At 42.0% G+C, this 27,993-nt stretch overlaps 2 protein-coding genes across 7 annotated transcripts in view; one reads left to right on the forward strand and one right to left on the reverse strand.

The window, feature by feature from the left end:
- rims3 (regulating synaptic membrane exocytosis 3) overlaps nt 1–8,880 on the forward strand; it is a 52,349-nt gene extending 43,469 nt beyond the window's left edge. For all 4 annotated transcript variants that reach the window (XM_026157465.2, XM_026157466.2, XM_080296561.1 and 1 more), the window contains 5 exons: nt 929–1,070; nt 1,158–1,270; nt 1,866–1,967; nt 2,051–2,190; nt 2,518–8,880. In XM_026157465.2, coding sequence (XP_026013250.1) covers nt 929–1,070; nt 1,158–1,270; nt 1,866–1,967; nt 2,051–2,190; nt 2,518–2,730 — 710 coding nt within the window. In that variant the 3' untranslated portion in view covers nt 2,731–8,880. The remainder of the gene's footprint in view (nt 1–928; nt 1,071–1,157; nt 1,271–1,865; nt 1,968–2,050; nt 2,191–2,517) is intronic.
- A 779-nt stretch (nt 8,881–9,659) lies between these two features.
- On the reverse strand, nt 9,660–27,990 carry smap2 (small ArfGAP2). Of its 3 annotated transcripts, none has more exons than XM_026157462.2 (9): nt 27,307–27,990; nt 16,210–16,343; nt 14,879–15,043; nt 14,668–14,727; nt 13,900–13,957; nt 13,507–13,664; nt 13,233–13,413; nt 12,692–13,131; nt 9,660–12,613 (listed from the first exon to the last, which is right to left on the reverse strand). In XM_026157462.2, the coding sequence occupies exons 1-9, from the start codon at nt 27,410–27,412 to the stop codon at nt 12,488–12,490; spliced, it is 1,428 nt and encodes a 475-aa protein (XP_026013247.1). In that variant the 5' UTR covers nt 27,413–27,990; the 3' UTR covers nt 9,660–12,487. The 3 variants fall into 3 exon arrangements, with proteins under 3 accessions (XP_026013247.1, XP_026013249.1, XP_080152683.1); XM_026157464.2 differs by having other exon boundaries at nt 12,692–13,134; nt 27,307–27,988; XM_080296557.1 differs by lacking the exon at nt 27,307–27,990 and adding an exon at nt 16,550–16,568 and having other exon boundaries at nt 12,692–13,134.
- Between the last annotated feature and the right edge of the window lie 3 nt (nt 27,991–27,993).

The raw sequence follows: 27,993 nt of genomic DNA on the forward strand, positions 1-27,993 counted from the left end.
AAACTGACCTAAAACTCTATGGCTAATGCTACAAGAATGACATCGAGGCCGAGGTGTGGAGTGGTAAAAGTGAAGGAAAGAGCTGCACAACCTTACACTTCATATCCTGAACCCAAATCACTTCATCTGTGCCCTGCTGCTGCTATTTCAGCATGCCGAGTCACACGGAGATACAGTGTGTCATTACAGGGGATGATGTCCTGAAAGCTTCTTCTGGGGTTAGCACTCTCTGGCTTGCTCTCATTCTCCTAACGTCAGCAGGACTTGCAAAGCCTTGATAACCCTCCCCTCTCCTCCTCTCATCTCCTCATCTTTCTGAGCTCAGCCTCTCACCTCTCCCCTTGCCCTGCCACCCACTACTCTTCCCCATGCTGCCAATTTGTGTTTCTGCCTTACAAGCCGAGGCTCAGGAGGTCCTGCTAAAGGCTTATTGCTCCCTAGTTGCAACAGCCATTGCAAAATGGGCTTTGTGCATTTAAAATGGACTGTAGTTATACCTGTGATGTGGAGCTGTTTTTCAGTAGCGCAGGGACACCCCAGTGGATATTGCCTTCTCGCTAGAGTGGCCTCGCTTCATAATAAAGAGTGCAGGAATCTGAGCTTTCTAGGCAAACTTGAATTCTTGATTATTTGTGGTAGGTAGCTTTGAAAAAGCAAACATTTTACACAGAAACACACTCACAAATAACTAAAGAGAAACATCAGACATTTTTAGGCAATTTGTGCAACTGAGTGTGTATGTGTGTAAACTTTGCTTGGCTTTACGAAGTATCTTAAATTCTCATAAGGGTCACATAATTTCACCGTTAACCCCTGGCGCCCTTAACAGGCAGCTCTAATAATCCTTGGATTATTATACTTAGTGGATTAGCCTGTTGAAATAAAGGTACTTAAAGAAGGGAACATGACCTCTGTGTTCTGCTTTCAGATGGCGGGACAAAGAAGCTCCGCAGCACCATCCGGCGAAGCACGGAGACCGGAATCGCCGTCGAGATGAGAAACCGAGTGACACGGCAGGGCAGCAAGGACTCAACCGACGGCAGCACTAACTCAAACAGCTCCGATGGAACGTGCGTGTCCCGTCCAACAGTGTATCCGTTCGCTCGTCCATATACACAATACCTGTTCATCCAGCATGTCTGTTTCTCCTCTTGCAGGTTTGTCTTCCCTACCACACGCCTGGGCCCTGAGAGCCAGTTCAGTGACTTCCTGGACGGACTAGGCCCCGCTCAGATTGTAGGCCGGCAAACATTAGCCACACCCCCAATGGGTAAGCGTGAAGTCGGCCAGCATCACCATCTAGTCCCGTGCAGTCCACTCCATTCTCATCTGTTTTTATCATACAAAACTAGTAGAAGTCATCAATTGTTTCTACTTGATAGCGTTTGATTGAAATGTGAGGCATATAAGCAGGACAATATATCGCACACCAGCACAGTCAGATCATTCAGTTAATACATCATCAATCAGAACCTCCGGTTTCTGTTTAAAACTTTTTGCAGCATGCATCCACTTAAATGCACAACAGCATCGTGAAATACTGCCCAGTAATCGTGTATTCGCTCAGCAGGAATGAAGTTATTCCTGCGTGAGCTATAAATCTTTCATGCAAAGGTTACTGGTTTTGAAAAAATAACTACCCAGAGCAGTGTGCTCCTTTATATCTGGTGGTGAAGATGGCGTTGTAGCACTATGTGGCCCTCTGCTGCTGAACATTGTCTGTTGCAGCTGCAGTCCAGGCTCTCGTTTGATTGTTAGCTGAGTACCACAGAGATCTCAGCTGCATTGAAACTTCAGGGTTTTTAAAAAAAAAATAATTTTTTATTATGGTGTTATATTGAGTTTTGGTTTGTTTTGATCTATAGGGGATGTAAATGTAGGCATGGTAGACAGAGGAGGGCAGCTAGAGGTGGAGGTCAACCAGGCCAGAGGGTTGACCCCCAAACCAGGCTCCAAGAACATACCAGGTACTCACTTCTTGATGAAAGCTACAATTCTGTGGGCTTAGCAGCACATGCATGAGGCTCACTTTTTCTTTTTTCCTCTGCAGCAACCTATGTGAAGGTGTATCTTCTGGAGAACGGCGTGTGCTTGGCTAAGAAGAAAACCAAAGTAGTGAAGAAGACTCTGGACCCCACCTACCAGCAGGCTTTGTTGTTCGATGAGAGTCCTCAGGGCAAAGTCCTACAGGTAAGTAATCCTCTTTTTCTAGCCTTTACAATTTTCCGCCAAACATTTTAAGCTTCATCACCCAAAAATGAAACGTCTCACGCATTTTTCTTTTGATCCCGAACACCCCAAATAATTGATTTTACGCTGTCTTTGCTGGTCTCACAGGTTTAAACTGGGTGATACTGAAAGTTCTTATGCACCAATCAAAAACTTCATAGGACTTATAATTATTGAGTTAGTAAATTTGTTGTATGAAAAATAGATTTGGGGTCTTCCAGTAGCTGAGAAGTCTCCACAGCACTGGAAAGCAGTAAAAAAAAAAAATTGCTGTCATTTCTTCTCCAGGTAATAGTGTGGGGGGATTATGGGCGTATGGACCACAAGTGCTTCATGGGAATGGCCCAAATCCTCCTGGAGGACTTGGACCTGTCTGCCACAGTCAGCGGCTGGTATAAGCTGTTCCCTACCTCCTCCCTGGCAGACCCCAGCATCGGACCCCTCACCCGACGCCTCTCTCAGTCCTCCCTGGAGAGCGCCACCAGCCCTTCATGCACCTAGACACCCAGAATACATACACACACACACGCGCGCGCAAGGCAGAGTCACGCACACACAGGCGCACGTACTGTATATACACGACGACTATGTAAGTGCAAAGCCAGGTAGGCATACATACACAAAGCGATGCATCCGTGCAGGAAGACACACTTGACATACACACAAATACCTGATCCCAGCCACACTGACACACATGCACTCTCAACATGCTGCCATAGTCTTTACTGGAATATCCTCTCGACTGTCCGTTCACACTCTCACCCACCGCTCAGTGTTTACTGGCAAAACGATTAGCAGATCCAAAACAGGAGAAGGCGTAATTTACCTGAACATGTAGCATTTTTCCACCCACCTGTTTCCAACATCTCATACCACGAAAACCAGGATTCACCGGGTGTTCTGCAGTCCAAGATTTTCCGTGGCACAGCTCATCCCGGGGGCACATCCTGATGCCAGTTTCTAAACTCTCTATGCCAAACTAAGAAAAAAAAACTTTATTTTTTAAACCAAAGCAATTGTTATTGTTGTTAATATTACTATTATAAGTAGTAGGTGAACTAGTATACAATATAAAATATGGATATGTAGCAGAGTCAATGACTTAGATGTAATACAAAAAAAAAAAAAAATGACGATACACACACACGCACGCGCACGCACACGCACACAAGCTGGGCACGGGAGGCCAAACACATACACATACCTGGATAACAGGCTCGGATATTCACATAATGGCTATTATGTGAGGTAGCAACACTGCTATTCTATAATTTTCACAGGGCAGAGTTTATATATAGATATATATATATCAAAATAGATATATAGTTAAAAACTTACTTGTGTTTATATATATGTGTCGGCTGCATTCTGCATGTTTGCTTGCGAGACATTTTAAAGTGCTTAAACCTTTTTCATTTAGCTTGCTTTGACCAATGTGACAGCAGTGTAGTGCTGCTTTATTTTGTGCCGAGAAGGGAGCACACCGCACTGAGTTGGGGAGAAGGATAGGGCTGTGGTGATGGCGGAGCGAAGGGGTTGGCTGTCATCGCTATCTGCAGAAGACGAGAACAAAATAAGCCAGCCAGCGGACAAACACATTTATGATCCCTGCCTTCACCTTAGGCGTTCGGAGAAATGTGACCGCTTTGTAGCCCGTCCTCGCGTATTCTGGGGAAAGGGCCTCTACCAGCACCTGGACTTGTTCCAGCTTCCAGTTGAGTTCCCCATTTTTTTCCCCGTCCTACTTGATGAGGGATGTGGGGAGATGGCCGGCGTGCCTCTGCACCTCTCCTTTTCCGATCAAATGTAGCCGGTGTTGTGCCAAAAAATAAACTGTTGTAAATGGCCTATAATCTGTGAAACATATGTCAAACCTGTTTCTCATGAATGATATCAAGTCCTTTTGAGCCACAAACAACATTCCTGTCACAAGATACATTCAGTTTTTGGCAAAGTGACTCTTATAAATCCTTTATTTATCTAGCTAAGAAGTGTAATTTACATTATAAATGTCTTATTGTAATAGAAATCCAGCCAAGAGGGCAACAGAAATTGCAACAAATATAGCATAAATGTTTTAGAAAAGCCAGAAGAGACTGGATTGATTATAATGTAGGTGCAAATAATACACAATCATGATAAGAAGCTTTCAAAACAGGTAGTTTCTTCATTTTGTATATAAGCCCTTCAGAAATCCAATAGACTCTGTAGTCTGTTTACCAATATAAGCAAAGAGATTATACATAAAAAACACACAGGAACAACGGGAATGACTTTTTGGGACAACACCGGAAACATTAACATGCGCACAGCTTGTGAAACCTTTAACCCTCCTAACTTTCCCTTTGACGCTAACTAAACCTCTTTTAAATGTGTCAGTGTGAATTGAATTTCTTTGCGATAGCCGACTATTATGTCAGCACTACATTTACTAGCGTACCTGCCATATGGTGGTTTTACTTGTTTCAGGTGCAAACGTGGCAGTGACACATTTCCAGCACTCTCGTTTTATATTTCCCGTCAGGCGGCGTGTTTGCGTTTTCTTTAAATAGCACTTTACTGTAAAATATTCACGCGGAGCACGCAGCGGTTGACTGCTTCTTCTTTTTATTTTCGTTTGCATTTTTATTTGGTCACACTGCGCTGCGCAATTGTTTTGAATTGCAGCATGGAAATGTAAGTCGAGTGCACTAGAACAGCTGATCCAGGTGACTTCTGCTGCCGGATTTAGACTTCTTGAAGGCTTTTAACCTTGTTCAGCCACCTTTTCCCATTTACATTTCCTCTGAGTCCGCTTTGCACTAACTATATGGGTGTTTGCAGAAAAAATCAACAAAACAGTTAAAGGTGTGATGATAATGGAGTCTTCACTGGCAGCAGAGGGACTAGCATCCAAATTAAGCTACTGCTTTCTTACTGGTTTATTTAAGGTGCAGATGTCTGGGGGGGGAGGGTTTATTTTATTTTTTTCTGACCAACATCAATCCTTGTATATACATGAACACGGGCAAAGGCGCTAACAGAGCTCATATTTTGAAGAGGTGCAAAGACACAGTCTCGAGTTCCTCTCTTAAAAGCTTCTGCGTGTTTATGAGCTCTGAATTTGCTTTTATCACCACCTCATTTGTTCCTCTCTCCTCATCTTTCTGCAAAAAAAAAGGGAAAATGCGAGGTTTTTTATAGTCTCGCAGCACCTCAGAACAACACAATTCACGTTTCAATGCTTTTTGAACTTTGGATAAACTAAAGGGATATCTGGCATTCTTGAATTTTTGGGAGGATGATTTATGATGTTTATTTTTAATCCTCCTATCATATGTATACAAAATGTTTTCTTTGTTAAAGAGGTGTTGTCATTTGTTTTATGGTTCGGAGCTATTCCTTGCTGGATCTGTACTTGTATGGTCCCGCCTAGGAAGTAATTTCATGTATTGATTTGTTTTCTTGGGACAGCTGGCATGTTATACAAATATGGAAAAAAAAGGAATAAGAATCCTCAAAAAACAAGATAATGAAATTTATAGATCTGTGTAACTTCCCTGCTGATTGTTCCACTCCTTGGTAAACTATCAAAATACTGTTGAAAATGTGTGGAGCTTTTATGAGACTGCGTGTGTATGTGTGTCCCTTTGCTATATATCAATCATCCTCAGAGCATTACCCATTCTAATGATTGAATAGATGCAAAGAAATGTATTATATATCTTATAAGAAAGGCAGGATTAGCCAAAACTTGCCCAAATCCTTTGATTCTTGCAACCTAGAGGATAAGTTTTAAATATTGCCTTTGTTTAAAGTGTAGTGCGGGTGTATGTCTTTTAGAGAGATGCATTTAGTGTGTTAGTGTGATGCATAATGAGCGACAGGGCAGCAAGGTGTGAGTGGATCAGAGTTTTCAGATATGAACGCCAACATTAACTTTGAACTTTCTCTTTACCTTACATTTAAAGAAAAAAAAATATTATATATAAACTGTAGTGTCACCTGATCATTGTGCATTGTCTCACACAAGGTCATTTGATTTATTTGGACACACAATTAACAAAAAAAGGGGGTCGAAGCCTCATTAGCAGCAGGGATGACGGGACGGAGATCAAGCAGGTTGCTTTTGTGGAGCTGAGTGACGCATAGACTGTTTTCGTTTTCTTTTTGTCAACGTGAAGGTGTCCAGATGCATGAAGTCGACACGGCTCAGGTGACATTTGAATGGAGAGGCTGCCAATGCTCAGAATGTAAAACCCCACAAACTTGCTATAAAAAAAGCATCTTTTTAACCCAAAAAATGTATTGTGTGTAACGCATCTTAATAACACATACCTGAGTCATAGTTTGTGCACTATATCGAAATATAGTATTATATGTATTTTATTTTTCTAAGGACAGAGGTATTATTCAGAGAAGGAGGACAGCGTGGGCAAAACCCGCCTTTTAGCTTTTTTTGCAAAAAAACGAGGGCTTGTTCAGTTTACAATGGCCTTACTTTGCGTAGGAGACGTTGCTTCACTCTTGTAGCACACAGCTGAAAGTTTTGAACAAATGTATTTTGCTTGAGATATTGTACCGAAGTTCTCTATGTGTATATGTATAGTTTTATGAATGTATTTCTAAACCCTAACACCGAGGAGGAGTGTAACTCTTTTTCGTCATCTTGTTTGCTATACTGTCTCTTCTGGAGACTTTCCGGGGACCCCGCCTGCACCCAATCAGGCGGCCCCTACTTTTCCTGTACTGTAATACTGTATGTCTTATGATTTGTGTTTTAAAGGAACAGCTCTGTGTTTGTAAACAAGCATGAATTCCGTCTGGCGAGATGCGGTTATTTTATTTATTTCAATCGCCAAGATGGGTTTTGAGCAGAAGGGTTTGCCCTCCCCCCGCCACCAACCCTTTGTCTATCAAGCTGATGGAATTATTATATTTGTATTTTGATCTAGGAAATATTTGCCGCATGGTTACTCTGATATTTGCATTTCTGACCTTGTATTTAACCTTTAATGATGGTTTGATCACGATGAGACCAACAAGCGACAGCGGTGGGGGCGATCAGACCCAGAACAGCATCCAGAGAGATGCAAAAGAACTTTTATGATTAAAAACACTGTTATCTTGCAGTAGCATGAGCCAAGCCTTACATTTTATGATGTTTTTCTTCTGGCAATAAACATTGGCTGTAGCATTTGCTGTCGTGGGCGCCTTCGCCCACGGCTTCACTCTCTCTCTCTCTCTCTCTCTCTCTCTCTCTCTCTCTCTCTCTCTCGTGACCCCAGAGCTGAGCATGTGGCGCCAGAAAGTGATTTCCGATATTCGCCCAAAAAGTGATTGGCCTAATTTGTGTGAAAAATATATCGGACTTATTTCTCATGAATGATATCAAGTCATTTTGAGCCAGAAAGAAGTTCCCCTTCACAAGGTAGAAGCTTGAATCAGGTTTTTTGGCAAAGTGACTGTTATATTTCCTTTATATATTCGGGTAAAAAGTCTCATTGACATTAAAAATGTCTTTTTCAAGAGAGATCTGGCCGAGAGGGCGTCAAATACAACATCACAGTTCTTGAAACACACTATAAGGGACCAAAAGGCAATGAAAAACCAGTTATTTCTTTATTCATATTTGACCCCTTCATACATCTACCGTCTATTTACCGATATGAGTAAAGATATTAGACATCAAAGAAACTCATGGAAACATCAGAAATCACTTTCTGGCTTTTGGCACAACACTGGTATCAGTTGAGCTACCATAAATAAGATAAAAGTGTAACCATAAATTTAAGCGCTGGGATAAATTTAACAAAGCATGCAGTGCATTGTGATTTACTGCTGTATGACAGTAGAGTTCGTGATCAACAAGTTTAATTTTCTCTTCGACGTTGCATTCCAGACGCATGCATTCCAGGTGTTTGATTTGCCAGCGTTACAGCTGTCCATGAGAACAAACACAGACATTGCCGTTGACCTGACGGCCTCAGTTCGTTTGTCTTCATCCACGTCTATGTCAGCGATCACAGCACAAGTTTTGCTTTGTAACCTTTCTGTCCTTTTTCGCCGTCTGTCAGATTGTATTAGGTCCATAGTAGCTCCCCTCCCTGCTATCAAGGCAAACCTTATCTTATCAAGCCTAGGAAAGCACAGAACACAACCCAAACTAATGGTTTAACTGATATTTAAATGGACCACAATCACATTCCCAAAGCACATGTAGTAGACTCGATGCCTCTTTTTCCCTGCAAATTACGGATTCATCATCCCAGTTCAATTGGAATAGCTGTTTTGGTAAATGAGGGTTTGTCTTTTCTGAACAGGCCTTAAACGTTCCACCAAGAAGCAAAACGAAGGATAGCGTAGCTGCCTGGCTGATGAAAGGATGTGGTTTATGGCAAAGATGAAGGAAAAAACAAAACAAAACAAAGGGAGCTGTAATTTTATACCTGTGCTTTGTAAATGTTTTCTATGTGCAGTATTTGATAATGTAAAACTGGTATTTTTGTGGTTTGTACGCTGCAAAATTGATTACTTAAGGTGCACGTAGTTTTGTAAGAAAATAGAACCAAACTGAGGAGAAAAGGAAAAAAAACAATGGGATTCAGAAGCCTGTATTTGCATGCCCTTTGACATCTGGACGCAAAGTCAATAAAGTTTATTTGAATCACAGACATTCATTCTCCGTGTCTTCACTTTTCTAATGCAGGTCGTGCATTCTTTGTGTATCTTTGATGAATCTTTGTTCAAGTCACGTAAAAGAAGAGCTGCATTCTTTCCGATGGCCACCAGGGGGCACCTCCTCCCTATGGAAAAAGAAGTCAAACGTATAAAAGTCTATGAGGAAAAAAACACCATTAATGACCTCAGCAAACACCTTTCTCTTGGTTATATGGCCTCAGTTGCTGCTTTCACACATTTTTAATACAACAAGATGCTCATTTTTATAAATTATGGTCTCAGTTAGATTAAAATGGACAAAGAAGTAGGCCACACAACAAAGCATATGAGTCAGCCACACATGAACATGTATGGCCACTAGTGGGCAGTAGAAACAAGCTTTATAGTATTACACAGTTGCACTTTTAGTTGATTTTGAGAGCCTACAAGGAAACCATTTACTACTGTTTAAGTCATGCACATGCAGAGCAACATTAATGTGTCTATAATGTGTCTATACTCAAACTACCTTGAGCTTCGTGACCTTTGTGACCTGTACATGAGGCCAGAAAAAAATTACTAACAAACTTCCACAGTAGTATTAAACATCTGTGCAGCCACTCCTTTTTTTGTTGACAGCAGTCAAGCAGAATAGGCGATTTTCTGCAGAATGCAAACAATTCATGCAGAAGAATCGTGTGAACAGGCATTTGCGTGGTTTAATAGTGTAAGAAATAACGAAAAGGGACTAAAGACAAAGCCCAGCAATGAACACAACAAACAAAACAACATAAAATTTAACGAAAACAATATTTATTTGCATGTTTTCACGGGGACAATTATCATATGTCACATATACATTGTTAAATTTTATTGAAATTGTGTAAAGTGGGGCAAAGCATGTGGAAAAGAAAAACTAATATACAGAACATGTTGTTTAAGAAACATAATATACAGCGATATTCTGATAAAGAATTAAAATATACAGTATCTTGATCGACAAGTACGTACAAAGTTACATTCCTTTATTCGTTTTTATTTCACTGAAAAAATATTGGACCAAAAAAAAAAAAGTAGCCTGATCACAAATGGAAAAGCTCAGGTGAGGCCTTAGCGTCCACAGAGGTGGACTTGCATTGCCTTTCCAGAAGCTTTTGTTGACTGACAGATTTGCTGTTGCTGTGCTGGATGTGCTCTCTCTTATATAAATGTTGCTCTCAGTGGAGAAGGTGACTGCTGCTGTCACACTGTTGTGAAATAAGTCCTTATATGCTGCACATAGGCACCTCCTATATTGCTGCCACTCACATTAAAAGCAGCATCTTACCAGCTTAACACAAGTGTCAAATAAAATTAAAATAACAGAAACACAGCATTTCCATAAGCATTCATCAGAAAAGGCAGATTTAGCAACACTTTTAAGAGAAATCGGGGCACAGAGATGGTTTGTGTGGGAGAAGCGTACAAGCATCAGCTAAAACAGATGTGACAGATTGCGGATGTACAATCGCTTTATGCTTCACGATGTGGTTTGGCCAGCTTGTTGAATACTCTCATCCCCTCTCAAAAAGAAAAAAACAAAACAACAGCTCACTGTTTGCCCCCAACGTAAAGGTGAGGCCGTTACAGCAAAACTGGAAACCCACAGGATGCCATCGAGCACAGACGTTCGAGAGACACAAGGTGCACGTTTCTAGACGAGGAATATATAAAAAACAAAAACACATCGAAACCCAAGTGCGCGCGATCAAACGAGTCAACCGAGATCACATTCAGAGCACATGTTTTACCCATTTTTTTTTTATTGTTTTTTTGTCAGTCTTTATCAAAGACTTTGTCAGAGGGAGAAACATTCAGAGAGACACATTCGCAAATCTTAACAAACATACAGTACAGTACATACAATCAGAGCTAGATACACATTCTTTTCATGCAATTCAGTGGAAACATCTGAAACCCGGCTGACCTTCACCTTGAAGTTTTCCGTTTCTACTCCCACTTCTCTGTTCACCTCCTATTTACAGACATTCAACGTTATTTGAGGCCACTAATGCACCAGGCAGATTCTTAACTGGAGGTGTGCGGGCGCTGATGACACTGCATGCAAAATTATTTCTTTCTTCTTCTTTTTTTATTTTTTATTTTTTTAAGTGTCCTACCCTTGGTGAAAGAACAGCACAGTGAAGACAGTGATGCTGGACTGCTGAATTGCTGTTTTTTTTTTCTATTAATCACTAGTTAAGTGGTTGAACAGGAAAAAGCATACAGGAATACTGTCCACTTACAGTAAAGCTAGTGTTGATCTTTGGTCTCCCAAAATATGGTTTTGGACTTTTGACATTTGAAGATTAAAGATTCTAAAAGAAGCCCTCTAGATATTCAGATGAAGACATCAATATTACGGGCTGTGTAGGTAGGATTTGTTGCTTGAATTAAATATTGTTAGATGAGTAGAATTTCTAGATATATGTGGCTAAAAATGGTTATGCGTATTTGTCTTCTGCATGCAGCATGAAGGGACTATTAGGCTAGCCTAGCTTTTATATTTTTTAATGATTATTAAGTGAATTAGCAGCAGCTCATATCACTTATGTGAAAATATACTTTTGAAAAGCTCTAAATCTCGAACTTGAAATTGGCTGAATAAAGTTGTAGCTGCTACACTTTGCAAATATGGCTGCTGTTAAAATGTAGCTATGTCTACGGTGGCCCTGAGAGGTCACATGCACTGCAACTGTAGAAAACACCAGCAAAACATTAACATTTTGCAAAAGCACCACAGAAGTTGATTAAAACATAACGGACATAGAAAAAAAAATTCTGACAAAACACAATGGACACTGTAGGTACATGGTTGCTGTTAGCCGTTTACTGTTAGCTGTTAGCCAAAAACATTTTTGTTGTGTTTTGTTTGGGTTTTTTCTGTTAGCTTCTCCAGTGTTTTTCTTTCCATTTCCATTGGGTTTTATTGAACTTCAATTATTTTTTGTGTGATTTTGCACCATTTTTCATTTTTGCTGGTGTTTTATTAGGCAGCAGTGTGTTTGACCTCTCAGGGCCACTGTATATATCATCACTAAATGTCGCCCCATCAGTTGCGTAAATACTGGTAATGTAGGGCGTAAAGTATGAGCCACCTATTTAGGTTGCCAGATTATATATCTCGGTCTATTTGAGCTTTTAAAGCTAGGCTAACCCCAATGCCAACCCCAGTGCCATCTGATTAAATATGAAACAGTGCAATTCTGCAGCTGCTTGATACCCTCATAATGTTTCTGCACACAAGCTCTCTCTCATAAAGGCTGGGCAGAAAGAAAGCTCTGGAGTCCTAACCAGTGGCCTCAGAACCGCCTTGTCGTAGTCGTCATATGAAAAGGTCCTGAAGGCAAACATGGAAATCTGCAGAACATGGCTATGCATGAGACGGCAAGAGGAAGCGCGGCCAGAGAGGAGAGAGAGAGGTAGTAGTGGTTTCTCAAACCTTCTTCTTCTTCTCCACCTCAGTCTCCTCCTCCTCCTCCCTTGCATCAGAAAATGTTTAATGGAGAGTCTGATCCACGTCGTTTCTCTTCTCCTTTTGTGGGTCGTTGGCGCTCCATCGAATCTCAGATAGACAAGCTCATTTCCACACGTGCGCTGTCATGTGTGCCGAACTTGGAGCTGCTGAACCTCCCATTTGTTGACCACTGTATCCCATCATACCGCTGGTGTTGTAAAGATTCATGCCGGCCATGTGCTGAGTCATCTGAAGGGCACAAAATGAACTTTAGCAACGGATCCACTCCTCTCACAACTTTCAAAACCCCAAAAAACAAACACACACCTGACTGATGTTCCACTGTAGCTGCTGGGCTTGCTGGACTCCATAAGTCTGCTGCTGGGGTAATGCGGGCAAACCCCCAACCTGCTGCTGCTGCCCCATCATCCCACTTTGTTGCTGTCCTATAATGCTGTTCTGCTGCTGTACCATCATTCCAGTTTGCTGCTGTCCCATCATTCCTGTCATGTAGGGCGACGGCACAACGCCGCTAGGCTGAGCCGTGACACCCTGAGCGCCCATTAAGCCATTCTGCTGCCCCATCATGCAGTTCTGCTGAATTCCAATCATGCTGTTTTGTGGCACTGCCATCACCCCGCTCTGTTGCTGCCCCATCATGGCCATCTGTGATGTCATCATAGTGCCTCCCATTCCCCCCGCCTGGGCTAAAGAATGGTATGGACCATACGGGTGTGTTGGATATCCCATTTGGTTCATGTACAAGCCTGCTGAGAGCAATCACAGACACCAATAACGATGAGCAGACTATCACCGTGTCAACATCCAGATCTGGACCACATCTGACAGAAATCTTATAAACTCTTACCATGTGCAGCCATACTGCTGGCATGTACCGAGGGAGTGGAGGCGTACAGGGAAAGAATGGAGTCCTTGGATAGTTTCTTGACAGTGCCCTCCTCTGCTTTGGGTGCTGCGTCTAAGAACAAGCTCAGATTCTCAGGCACTGAGGCAGTCACTCTGCTCTGAGGCATGGTGCTGGAAACAGACTGGACAGACACAAGGCAAAGATGAAAGTCTGTCTGAATGTACGCAAATAAAAACTCAGCAGCTTATAGCATGTACAGTGTGTTGTCTACTACCGTGCTTTTTGTAGAGGAAGCAGGGGAGGGGGCTGCAAGGGAGCTGAAGAGATCCAGTGCAGAGTGTGCAAGGGCTGCGTTAGACACCACTGGGCTCTCATTACTGTCTGGAACACATCCTCCACCATTAGACACCACAGGGCTTGGAGCTGGGGCATCTAATAGAGGTAATGATGATAACAACCGTTTCAGGTATCCACGTTCAAAGCAGCTCATCTAATTAAGATTCAGCTTTCTGTCCTAAAATAGATGCCTGGCATGTTTATTTGCTTTTTAGGTGCAGACTTGCAACATAAAGCAGTTCTATATTAAGACAGCAGTTTCCTGGTGTGCAAATTTTTTGGACTCTGTGTTAGTGTAAGCGCATGCGTGCAGGTGCATAAGGCAGAATACCTAGTCCAAGCAGGTCTGTGACAGACTGGGAATCTGTCTTTGGGCTGACGTCCTTTTTCTGTCACAACAGAGAAAATCAGTGTAATTAATGCAACAATTCTGCACTGGCGAATGAGTCTGTCTGCCGATTCTTTTACTCTTCACACTCACTAGTGGTATAACATGACTGTTCCATTCAAGTCACCACAATAAAAGTTACCAGCTTTTCTCTGCCTTTTGTTGACGCCTTTTCAAATACAGGGATGACCTGTATTTGATAATTAAGTTTAACAAGAATGATCTACAATATGCATCATCTGTCCAGATGCTAAAATGTTTATATCACTTCAATTCAATTTTATTTATATAGCATCAAATCACAACAGTTGACTCAAGTTGTTTTGTTTTGTAAGGTACAGAGTTTACAAAAATACAGAGAAAACCCCAAAAATCAGACAACCTCCTATCGGTGCCAACCAAGCACCTGGCGACAGTGTGAAGGAAAAACTCCCTTTTAACAGGAAGAAACCTCTGGTAGAACCAGGCTCAGGGAGGGGCAACCATCTCTGGCAACCGGTTGGGGGTTAGCTTTTTTCAAAAATCTTGTTCAGGCTTGAAGACAGGGAGTGTGGTTGCGACGATTGACTACTACTGCATTAGACTTTGGTTGCCTCTTGATTTTTTTTTAAATCAATTTAGCAACTTAACAATATAATAAACAAAACCAAAATAACAAAGGCCAGAATGGAATCTCTGGTCTATGATATGAACATGGAATGATGCACCTACCAATTTCATCTTCTCAAATACAACTGGCTCCTTTGGGATGTTGTCACAACTCTTTTCTTTCTGCACAAAGAAAAGAAGTGGTTTTGTTTGACGACACTCAAGGTTGGTCGAGGGTAGCAGGAAAGTAAGAGAAATTCACTCTCCAAACCTGTTCTGCAGATTCTGCTGGAGACACAAGAACAAACACGTGGATCTGTTTGTGTGGACTCACCCTGAGCATCTGGATGTCAATGACTTTATCCATGTATTTCTTCTTTTCGTATTTGTCCCTAATAAAGATCTCGGCAGCCTGGTCTGTCTCGGGACGCTGGAAGCACTCGGGTAAAAAAGCCTCGTAGAGCCGTTTGGCCTTGGCATTTCCCATCTCTTGAACACACTGGGGATACCAACGGAGAACAAAAAAACTGACACATTGCAAAGAAATCTAGTAATGTTCAAATGCAATATCCAAGGTGTCCTTGTTAAAGTGCGGTTATATGAAAAAGCAGGATTCTTACAGTGAGAGCTGTAGAGAACTAAAGAAAAAGTGCTGACCAAAGAAATCCCCTCACACTGAGAAGCATCACGCTGACTGTCTTGTCTATCAGACCAGACGAGATGAGCTGCATACTAAAGAGAAAGAGGCTACTCGGAGGTGGAAAATCGTCAGTTATACTGTATGTGAAAATACCAACTACCAGATAAAATAAGCATATATACATAGAATAAAATTACTAAATTACAAAAAATTATATTGTTGTTTATTTTCTATCCATCTCTATATTGCATGGAAATCTATTTTATTTAAAGGTTTTACTTTCTGAAAGATTTTCACAAAAGAAGCAACAGCTTAGAATTTTGGGAAAACAGGTGTTTTCTTGTTAACAGTCTTATGCAATGAACAATACCACCTATTTTAAAATTTAACTTAAAAATCTAAAGATATAACCAGCACATTTCATTTGTGTTGCTTTACCATAAAGACTCAAAACAGAGTCAGCCAAACATGTCTGACCATTTTAAAACAAACTCACTGATTAACACAATAATCTTATTTACTTCAACTTTTAAGTAACCAGTTTAAAAGTGAACAGTAGTGGTTTTTCTCGATCTTATGCTAAGCTAATTGATTGATTGTGATTTGGATTATATCCACAGTATACCGCCCCCCGCCCCGCCCCCCATTACACATGTTTTACTGGGTCATAATACATCCCCTTAGTTTATCCTCTATCTGAAATAAGCTGTCTCTTTAATGTGCCACTCCTTAATAGACAACCTTCTTCTGATTGGATGCCCCTCACTTGGCTTCCACAAACAGAACCCATGCCTTGTAAGCCACCTTCTAGTCTGAAATGACCATACAAGGAAATTTGAGCCAGGCTAGTGTCAGTTAAGCTAATTAGAGAAACTTGAAAAACAAACAGACAACCAAAAAACAAATAAGAAAGCCAACATTTATAGCGTTTAATAATCAGGGACAGTTCAAAATATTTAACCCAATATTTAAAAGCTTTTGGGTTTTTTAGTGGTTATGAAACTTTCATAGTGAAGACCACTGACCTGGACTTGCTCCTGCGTCCACTGATCCAGGTTGACAGACTTGACCTTGGAGATGTGAACCCCCAGGTTTCGATGGATACCAGCACAGCGGATACAGATGAAGATGCCCAAATTCCAGGATGCCCATCGTGGACCTGGAAGAGCAACGGGGGGAATGAAATTTAGAGGAGAGGAGAGAGTCTTCGCAGAGGAGCGATGCAAGGAGGTGGTGATAAGCCAAGCTAAACGTATAAAAGAGATTTAGGTTAAACAAGAAAGAGGGCTAAGTGAGTAGACTAGAGAAACATGAGGGAAAAAAACAATTAATTTTAGACCAATTATAAAGAGACAAGTCTGAAACCTCAATTATGAGTCTGAACTCAGCAGGGAGCACATCTAATCCTGTGTAAGTCATGCGGTGGCCTAACACATAACAGGATCCAATACGAGAGTTAGCCTACATAACTGAGAGGCGAGAGGAGGAGTACAAAGTCCCACAAACACGCACCTCACACACACAAGCAATCACACACACTCAGGGCCTGGATACCTGCAGGGATGATTACTCATTTGATCAAGAGCCTGTGTGTGTGGGAGCACTGTGATCTGAGCCAAACGTATGGATCCACTCAGATTTTGTGGAGACTGTTTATTGCTTATGCTGCATATGTTTTAGCTTAAAAGCATGCTTGCAAATCTTTCTTCTATATTCAGAACATAAAAGAAATAAAAACATCATAGATGAGATCGTTATTTATTTATTTTTGCTCAAGATATGCAACCATCCTCTTTGGGGACTGCACTCAGCTTCAAAGATAATATTTGTGCTGTTCTTACATCTTTACCATATCTCCCTCCTCCTCTTTCCTTGCCTCCATCTCTTTCTGCGACTCTCTGCCTCCACTTCTCCAAACCATCTCTGCTGTGAGTCCCTGCAACCCTGCTGCCACAGGTCCGTGCACTGTGGCCTTCACGCCACTAGGGGGAAGAGCAGCTTTTCGATTTGGATTTCTCCTCTTCTGGCAGATAAAGGCATTGTGCAGAGCTTAAGAAAAGGCCATTCTATGCAAATGAAAGGGGAAGTCGAGTTTGAGAAGGGAAAAACATGCAGCGCCTTCCTCTTTTCCTCTGAGAAAAACACTGCAATGAATAGGCTCCTTCTTGAATCCTACTAGAATTCTGTTTGCACTATTAAGAGTTAGTTTTCAGTTTTCTCCATCTTTTTAAACTGCGAATCACAAATGCAAAAAACACCATGTGCACTGGTCTTCCTCACTGTCTAGCTGCAGCATTAGCTGTCTACTGGCTAATAATAGTAGAATTACTCTGCAAAGCCTGCTTAGCCACTGTACACGCCGACACAGACACAGAGAAAGACAGAGACGCTGTCAATAGTGTTGAAGTCCCTGAACACTGGAATTAGTTTGTCCTTCTCATCTCTTATTCTAATGCTCCCTCTGTGCTCTAGCCGCCATTTCTTATCTTTCTCACTACGGCTGCCTCCCTCATGTTCTCCTTTGTCTGCTTATATCTCTTTCACACCAGTTCCATTTCTTCCTTTCTGTTTATTTTCTGCCCTCATGTTTTCTGCGATTTGTGGGAATGCTTTTTCCATTTGCATATTGAAAAGTTTCTCCTTTTTTTTTTTATAGCAATGCACAGTTTTGACTGATGTCTCTACAAAAAAATAGGCGAGTCTATAATAACAATTAGATCAGCTGTCATGAAACATAGTTTAGGTGCTCCTGATGTTCAGAAGATGAATCATAGCTGACCTGACCTCTTCTCAGTCATCATTATGAGGCTGATGTCTGTGCTTTTAGCTGAAATGTCTTCGAAATTATGGCATGCGTTACAATAGCTTAACTTTGCTTTAACAGGCAGAGCCCAACCACTATACGTTTGTATTTTGTCCCTTTAGACACACAAAACATAGATTTCCCTAACATCTGTTACGTGTAACTCTTTGTTTACTCATTTGGCCTCGTTTGTCTGACTCTCCTCGGATGGTTGTTTGGTTGTTATGTTGCCAGCAGGGAAGCTGTAGAGTGCCGTCTGGTAGACAAACTATGCAATGTAAATCCCCAAAAGTTGATTCTGTCATCTGGACGTAGCGTTTTCAGTGGGAGAAACGTTTCATCACTCATCCAAGTGACTTCTTCAGTCTCAGCTGACTGCAGGTTTCCCCAATCTTATAGACACCTACAGGCCAGTGGACACTCTTTCAATGATAAGGATGTACACATCCTGGACAGGGAGGAACGCTGGTGTGAGCGCAGAGTCATACGAAAAGGGAAAGACCATCTCTGAATCGAGGAGGGGGCCTAAGGTTACATCTTTCGCCATCTTACAATGCTGTGATTCCAGCCATTCCCCAACTCTGTGAATGGTACTCACGGCCATGGATCAATTGTCTTTGATCAATGAGCTTTGATCAGTGGTTGTTGATCAATGGTCATGAGAATTTGCATAATTATGATGAAGGTGCCCTCCCAGCCCATTGTTCCTTCAGTGGGCTGGTTTCAGTGATTTTGCAAATGTACGGTTTATAAGATTGGGGAAACCTGCAGTCAGCTGAGACTGAAGAAGTCACTTGGATGAGTGACCAAACGTTTCTCCCGCTGAAAACGCTACGTCCAGATGAACAGAATCAACTTTTGGGGATTTACTTACCTGGATGATATGCAATGTAAACATTGATAAATTAGTCAGGTTTGATCAGGAAGTCATAATGTGTAAAATGACAATATTCTGTTCAAGTAACTCAAAGTTGGTGGGTCCTTAGTAAACAGAACCCACTTTGAGCAGCCAAAAGAAGAAGTTTATTGGTGTGGCCCTTTACAACAGTCCCAGTTTCTCATGTCGCCCCTTGGGAAAATTAATTCCCAACCCCTGCTTAAGGGAGGTAGCCAGCCACCTATGTGACTGGAGCATGCATGTCCACTAGTAATTGACAGTGAACAACCTCACACCTTTTCTTTCTTGATTAACGGAATTACACTAAAATTCAGCTGTAATTTCTATTTATTGTCAATTAGGGAACACTTGTCCTCGCTTACTTCTGTGTTACACTGTAACACAACTCAAAACCGCACACCCCTCTGAAACCCTAAGATGTAACAAACGCCGTAACAAACTACTGGAGTGGACATGAGGGAACGGAGAAATATGTTTCTGTCATGGCTGGTACAGCATTCAAAATAATTAATAACACATAATGCACCATGCACAAGCATGAATACTAGTAACAGTGTTGGCCACTTACAGTGGCTTGCAAAAGTATTCGGCCCCCTTGAACTTTTCCACATTTTGTCACATTACAGCCACAAACATGAATCAATTTTATTGGAATTCCACGTGAAAGACCAACACAAAGTGGTGTACACGTGAGAAGTGGAACGAAAATCATACATGATTCCAAACATTTTTTACAAATAAATAACTGCAAAGTGGGGTGTGCGTAATTACTCAGCCCTCTGAGTCAATACTTTGTAGAACCACCTTTTGCTGCAATTACAGCTGCCAGTCTTTTAGGGTCTGTCTCTACCAGCTTTGCACATCTAGAGACTGAAATCCTTGCCCATTCTTCTTTGCAAAACAGCTCCAGCTCAGTCAGATTAGATGGACAGCGTTTGTGAACAGCAGTTTTCAGATCTTGCCACAGATTCTCGATTGGATCTAGACACCAGACAGGTCAGGGATAAAGTTATTGAGAAATTTGAAGCAGGCTTAGGCTACAGAAAGATTTCCCAAGCCTTGAATGTCCCACGGAGCACTGTTCAAGCCATCATTCAGAAATGAAAGGAGTATGGCACAACTGTAAACCTACCAAGACAAGGCCGTCCACCTAAACTCACAGGCCGAACAAGGAGAGCGCTAATCAGAAATGCAGCCAAGAGGCCCATGGTGACTCTGGACGAGCTGCAGAGATCTACAGCTCAGGTGGGGGAATCTGTCCATAGGGCAACTATTAGTCATGCACCGCACAAAGTTGGCCTTTTGCAAAGAAGAATGGGCAAGGATTTCAGTCTCTAGATGTGCAAAGCTGGTAGTGACATACCCTAAAAGACTGGCAGCTGTAATTGCAGCAAAAGGTGGTTCTACAAGGTATTGACTCAGGGGGCTGAATAATCACGCACACCCCACTTTTCAGTTATTTATTTGTAAAAAATGTTTGGAATCATGTATGATTTTTGTTCCACTTCTCACGTGTACACCACTTTGTGTTGGTCTTTCATGTGGAATTCCGATAAAACTGATTCATGTTTGTGGCTGTAATGTGACAAAATGTGGAAAAGTTCAAGGGGGCCGAATACGTTTGCAAGCCACTGTATGTAGGTCATAGGCTCTACAAAGATTCACCACAAAAGTCCAAATCAGCCTTTACATGCTAAACCGATAAACATACCCAGTAAAAATCAGCACCGTCACTGTTAGCATCTTGACGTTAGCACTTAGCTAAAAGCGCTGTTATACAGTTCAACTGAGCTGCTAGCATGGCTTCAGAGTCCTTTTTCCATACACTGCCTGTTATTTTTCTCCCCTCATGCGAAGATTTAATCTGCTTCCAGCTGGGTATTATGAATGTTTGGAGTCATGGTCCTCAGGTGTGCACCCGAGTGCGCTGATCCGGTGAGCCGGGGGAGCAGAAAGAGCACACAGATGAAGGCTACATTTAAGGCAGATCACACCTGCACACCACAGAGAAGCAGCCTTCTCTTGTTCCAATCAATGCTATGCTTGAGTAAGAACCCATATGCAGTGCGTCTGTCCGGCAGCACTGCACACCTACAGGTGCTTTGAACAGATATACAAGGAAGTAGGTGGAGGAGACGTCTAAAAAGGGAAGAAAAGATTGAACCAACGATCCCTATGAATCACTTTTTCTTTGTGGCTGGCATCACAGTGAGTGTAGACTGCTCCACTGTTCACCAGCAGCAGTGAATACATGTCCTCTTTTCTTGATGTGATCAAAAGAGCAAATGCCAACATCATTTAAAGGTCTAATTAAATTCTCCAGGTCTGACTAATAAGTCCCTTTCTCAGTTTTTACACGGAAAAGCATCCAAAAGCAGAGACAACTGATGAATCACCCTGGCAAAACTAAATAAATAATTAAATAAAAAAAATGGCTGTGGTCATGGTTGTGAAACACGCAGGCTGAAGCACATTAGGGGTGGAGAAGGCAGAGCCACAGCGAGAGCCAAAAACAGAGACAAGCAGGAGGGGATTTTTATAGTCATCAAATGGTGGACTTTAGACGTCCTGCTGGGGTGTAACGGGGGTATGACGAGCAGAGAGCGCACACAGAGATCTGTAATGAACTTCGCTGTCATTTACACACACGTATTTGAATGCTTTTCCATACCATTTCTGGCGACTTAGTCATTAACTTCTCATCTTAAACACATCTCTGTTTAAAACCCTGTCTGAATCCTTACAGTTACAAACACACAGGTGCACACGTTACACAAATACACTGGTCCACCGACTCTCACACACATACACACTTGTTCATGAGCAGGTACATATGGTCCATTAGCCTACATCCCACAAGGATAAATGGTGCTCTCTGCATGTACCCAGTTAATCCCACGGAGCATCTCAGCCATCAGCGGATCCCATGCCCTGCTCCGCCGCCACACAAAACACACACTCATGCATACACCCCTTTGTCCCTTACTCTCTAGCCCATTAGCATCTAAACCAATCCAGATACCCTGGAGCCACCCAGTGACCCAATCTGAACCAAGCAGATGGAACCTATTGATAATTTACAAAAGGCACACCCACCATCTGTGTTACCATGCAAACATCATGACTGTGATCCTGCAGGTGAGTAATTGAGGTCGAACAGTGTTACATATAAAAAGATGAGTAAGGTAGTCCAAATTTTTAGTCCTGCTTTTATGTCTTTTTTAATCTTATTGCCCACATATTGTTTTTATCCCCTGAAATGTTATAAGGTTATTGTGCTGAGTAGTCATCTGTGTTATTTGCTTAGCTATTAGAGCAATCCCCTACACTAAGATAACCACTATCTATAGAACTAAAACGCATCCTTAGAACCAATTTATCACCCGGTGAAACAGTAACAGCACAATTCACGTGACATAACTTACCTTTGAGGAGCTCACAGCTATATGATTTTTAGGTTTTTAATAACTGCTCTCTTTAAGCTGCTCCTGACATTTTGTCTGCTTCCTGTGCGGCCAATTCACAGATAAAAAACCCCAGCAGACTGACGTGTGACCTTATTATACTTCTGTGTGTTTTTCCTACATGGTTGTATAAGGCTGAATCACCAATCAGTCCAAACGGGCAACTCAGGGGCCACGAGAAAAGTCGTGTTTAGGATAGTCTTACGGAGGGGCAATATCTTTATGTTTTATCCTATAAATTGTTACAGTGGTCAGTGCTCATGTTAAAAATGGCCAAAGTTTCAATGTACAAGAACTCTCTAAGAGCCCAGCTCAGCCTCAGACTGATTTTCTTTTCACTCGTTCTGTGTTTATACACCACTTTGCATTTAATCATTAATCTCTGGCTCTCCTCCACAGTGTATCTTTTGTCCTGTGTCTCCATCCTCTCACCCCCAGCCAGTCATGGCAGATGGCTGCAGCTCCTTGAGCCTGGTTGTGCTGGAGGTTTCTTCCTGCTAAAACGACACTTTTTCCTTCCCACTATTGCTTAGCGATTGCTAAGCTGGCGCTTACATATTCAGCATTCTTAAAGGGATAGTTCACACCAAAAGCAAATGTATGGGTTTTTCCTCTGTTTTGATATTCTGTGTTAATAAAGTTAACTAGTTTTGGTGATGTTAGCTGTGCCTTCTTTTCATTATAATGGAAATACATGGTTAAAAACTGCTTACTAACTCAACAGTAGCATCTTTTTCCAGAAATCGTGACCCATTTACTCCAAAACACTACGGTGAGCAGTTTCTGGTATGAGTCCTTTTCTTGGTAAGGAAGCATGCAGCTGACAACATTACAGCTCAGCTGAGGAAGGACTCCCTTAATGTTTACATCCTGTCACGCTGTCACTAGCACGAGACGCGTGTGTCCTCCTGCGCAGTGATACGATTTGCAGGTGTAAAAGCAGGATCAGGGTTGTTAAAAAGGGACCCAGCAGCTTATTTGTCCCAAAGCCCTTTGCAGCTTAATCTGGCCATCGCTGTGTATTAGAGAGTTGTGCGCACAGCAATGTAGCACGGTGCCACCCTCTCTCTGGTACTGAGGCTCTGTACTTTGTGCCAGCCAAGGACACACGCGCAAACAAACACACACCGACACACACGTCCAATAACCTTCTTCTCTGAATGGAAATCTCTGCTGACTTCTCATTGGATGAGATTAAAAAGGGTCCGAGGGGAGGAGGGGACTGAGAGCTCATGGTAGAGGTAGACAGCCTGGCATCATCAGGTGATATCACCACAGCAACCAGGGCCCAGCATGAGTAAACACAAGTACAATAGAGACAATAAGGGAGACATGCTTTTATGCTCATTCAAACACACATGCACACACATGCACGCACATGTACACAGCCCCTTGAGACTGAAGCCAGAGGTTGAAGTGTTGACTACATTATGCACCCTGCCTAACCCTCTGCCTCTCCCCCTGTCTCTTTATTATTTCCTGGCAGTATTAAGGATTTACTGGAGGGGTGTGACTTTATGAGGAAGTGGTAGAAATAAATAAACAAATAGCACACAAAGTCATTCAGCCCAGAGAAACAGACAGAGACAGGAAGTTTGCGGCGCACAGGCAGTAATCTACAGTCGGAGAAAGAGATATTGTTAAGCGGCGCAGTATATAATAGACAGGGGAATGTCTGAGAGTGCTGCTGTTGTGTGTTTGCATTCGCTGGAATAAACACGTTCTTGGCTCCATACACCACACCACTTCCTCTCTGATCATCCTGAGAGAGGGAGGGAGGGAGGGAGGGAGAGAGGTAGGTGATGAACGTGCAACGGCAATCAGGTGCAAACAAGATTAGACCAAACCCCATCATGAGCCATATGGCCAAAAAGAAAAAAGAAAACCTGATAAGAGAGAGAGGGCAGGGGAGGGCACTAATGTGCTTGAGGTGTGCACTTGTGCGGCTGTGCACGACTCGAGTGTGTAGTCTGGAATCTGTACTTACAGTTTTGAGAAATGCACTACTCAGCAAAGAGGTAAAAAAACACTCTCTGAGCATCAGCTCAGATCACAGAGTCAGCCAGGACTTTGTAACCTTTCAAAATAAAAGCTTTTTATAACAAAATAATATTTGCTGTTCTTTAAAACTGTATTCATATTTACTGGAAATTTTTTTATTTTGGAACAAAACATTATATTTTAAAAATCAAAAATAATAAGATCTGGCAACCTGTCCAGGGTGTACTCATGAATCACACAGTCACATGTCAGTCATTTTCTTTAAACCCATTGGTGGTTAATTCCCTTACTCGCCAGTGGTTATTTTTCCTGTTGTGACCACAATTCAAATTTTTACTGTCATCCCACGGTCACTGCTCGTCACATTGCTGCAAGAGCCTTCCTGTGTGGACACCCTTTTAGCAAATTGTACAAAGATTTTGTAATGTGTGAAATCTTGACAGAAAACATGTTTTTGTTCGTGTGTGTGGGTGTGGTTGGCAGGGATGTCGAGCTCTTACATTGAAAATCTAAAGAGTTCACACCAAGAGAGCCTTTGTGACCATGATTTTAATATGCAAGAAGAAGGAGAAACGTAGTAGTAATCAAACTTGTGTAGCTAACTTAAATACCCTTTCTCTCTCCACATGTGCCTGATTTGGGAGTAAAAAGTCATAAAATTAGCATCGTATTAGCATCACATATGCAAATATAATCTTCTAAGATATCATTTATTCTCTGTGCTTCTGAAGTCTGCGTCCGAGCCTTCAAACAGTATGTAAATAAGCTGCAGGAGCCCAATCATACTGTGCTGTTTTCAAACTGTCCACTGAGCAGTCACGAGTGTGTTTGCCTGAAGGCGAACAGCATCACTTCTAAATATCTTGTTTAAAAGAGCACCCAAAGGCAATAGGAACATTAACAAAACCCTGCGTTGTTGTATTCATAGATCTGGTGACTTATTCAGTTTAAATACAACTAAGACCTTGTGGTCACATGTCATCTTACTAAAGTAATGTACAAATGTGTTTTAAAAGGAAAAAAATGTCTATCACAAATTAGATACAGTATTAACATCCTCCCAGGACAGATGATGTGCTGTACTGACTTGACAGCTGGAACTGATTTTTTCTAAAGCTTTAATTACACACTTGAACTTGTATAGACTTAGCTGACTATACAGTTTAGCCTATAGATGTTAGATTTTTTTATTAAGGCAAAACTTTGCATATAATTCGGTATTATTATAAAAAAAAGGATACTAATATGCTCACTACTAAGTCTGTGTTTTTAGTCTTGGACTCTGCTAAAGTAGCTTTGCATGAATCAGAGTTCAGAATAATCCTTATTTATCTTCATTTAGATCTTCCTATGTCTGAGACAAGCCAAATCTGATTGGTTGCCCCTTGTAAACAGAAGATTGACCATAAATTCTCTGCCTGAAAATACCTTGTTGATGTTGGAGGTTTGAGGAGAATGGCCAGACAGATTTAATGTTGAAACACAAAGAATCACTCGTTACAACCAAGGTATACAGAACAGCATCTCTGAAGGCACAACAAACTTTGAAGCAAATGTACTTCAAACCACAGAAGATCATACTGGGTGTAAATCCTGTCAGCTGAGAACAGGAAACTGAGGCTACAATTCATACAAGCTCACCACACATGGACAACAGAAGACGTAAAAATGTTGCCCAGTCTGATGAATCGAGATCTCTACTGCAATATTTGGATGTTAGGGTCAGAGTTTGCTAGAAACAACATGAAAGCATGGATCCATCCTGCGTGGGGAATATTTTCATACCAACTAAGCATCGTTTAAATCACCACAGCCTACTAGAGTGCTGTTCCTGAGCATGTCCATCCCTTTATGACCCCAGTGTGCCCATCTTCTGATGGTTGCCTTTAATGTTTGCCAAGTGGTCAGTAACTTTCGCATATATAGTGAATACTCCCATTTTAAACTGGGATCTGTCTACATATCATTCTCAAAGTTTGTATTTACCAAGGGTGTCCTCCTGCGTTACAGTGATTTGTGTACACACAGCGCTTCCTTTCAAACATTTAGAGTCAGTGATGTTGATCTCGATAAGCCCAACACCGGCTGTATGCTCTACAGAATCCACCCACAAGGCCCACACAACATGCATGTAAACAAAAACATTCCTTTTCCAGAAAAATATGCAAGAGCTCTTTAACTAACATAAGGAAACAGCCCCACGGCCTCATCAACTTGTTGATGGCTCATCCGAAAACCAAATAAAGAGCAACCTTTGAATAGTCTGTTTGTTGACTCAAGACTCTGACTGAGTGTATTTGCGACCAAAACACCAGTGTTTACCCACCCCTATGGCAAAAATAAAGGTTCAAGGCCTCCTTGAGGCAACACACAAATGAACACACAGAACACCTGACAGTCTGATTATGGTGATTCAGTGTATAAAAAGACAGCCTGGCTCCACTACAATCAAGCAACTCAATAAGTCTCCTTGCTATATAGGTAATCACTGAGAATTGCAGCTCAGTGTTGTAAGAACATTGCAGTGCCTCTTTGTTAAGAGTTGGGTTTCACTGCCTGCTCCCAGTCTGCAAGAACAGTGTGTTCAGGGTGACTCAAAGTCAGCACAGGTGCCTTCAACTCCATCTCTGAGCGGCGATAGCTGGAGTCATTTTCACTAATGAGCGCATTTTCTCACTTCATCCCGCCACGCAGTTCTCACCCTTTAAAACCTTTTTGGATCCTATTACTTGAGGTAGCTTGGCATGATGTAACTGCATGCCATGCTCCAGCCGTGTAAGGATGTGGCTCCACGTCTTTGCACCATAGTACAATGCAATTGGCCGAGGGATGATGAATGCAGTGCAGCATTTTTTTTTCCAGCGTAGTAAACGATCAAAGAGGGTCGATTCAAGCGCCGGGCGCGCGCCTCGGGCACAAAACCCGGGGAAACATGACCCTGATGGAAATCACCTACCTTTCGATTCACAGTCAGCGCAGTATTTGTTCTCCTCCAGCGCCAGTAAAGAGTTGAGGACAGCCTGGTATCTGTCAACGTCTTTCACAGATTTGCCCGTCATCATCCTCCTCCACCACCACCACCAACACAACAGTTCCTGCGGTCTGTGCCGGCTATTGCCAAACGAGCCCTTAACAAAAAAAAAAAAAGGAAAGTGTGAGCACGGGCGATCTGCTCCGCCGTCCCTCTTCTTCCTCTTCCTCGCCGTGGAGCGCAGAGTTTGCTTCACGACGATGGGATGATTGCCTTTCAACCAACCAGCATGCGGCTTATTCGAGGTGAAAATACCCCCAATCAGGACGAAGAGGATGCCATGTGATGTCTGAGATTTAAAATGTGATGCTGACTTTGAAGCACATCTGTTACCTATCACTACTATATTCTCTCTGTGTGTGTGAACCCCCTTCCTCCGTCTTTCTCTCTCCCTCTCTCTCCCTCTCCCTCTACCTCACTTTCTCTCTCTTTCACACACGGACAATATCTGTAGAGTTAAAAGTTATGTTATGAGCAAGAGTAATCACTACACTTATTGAGAAAAAACTTTTTTAACGACTATAGGTTTCAAATTATTTGTCAAGGAATCTTACAATTTTATAAAGCAGGCTTTTAAAACTCCCAATTTATCAATATATTGCCCATATCGCC

This window comes from Astatotilapia calliptera, chromosome 22, assembly GCF_964374335.1.
Source record: "Astatotilapia calliptera chromosome 22, fAstCal68.1, whole genome shotgun sequence".
Lineage (NCBI taxonomy): Eukaryota > Metazoa > Chordata > Actinopteri > Cichliformes > Cichlidae > Astatotilapia > Astatotilapia calliptera.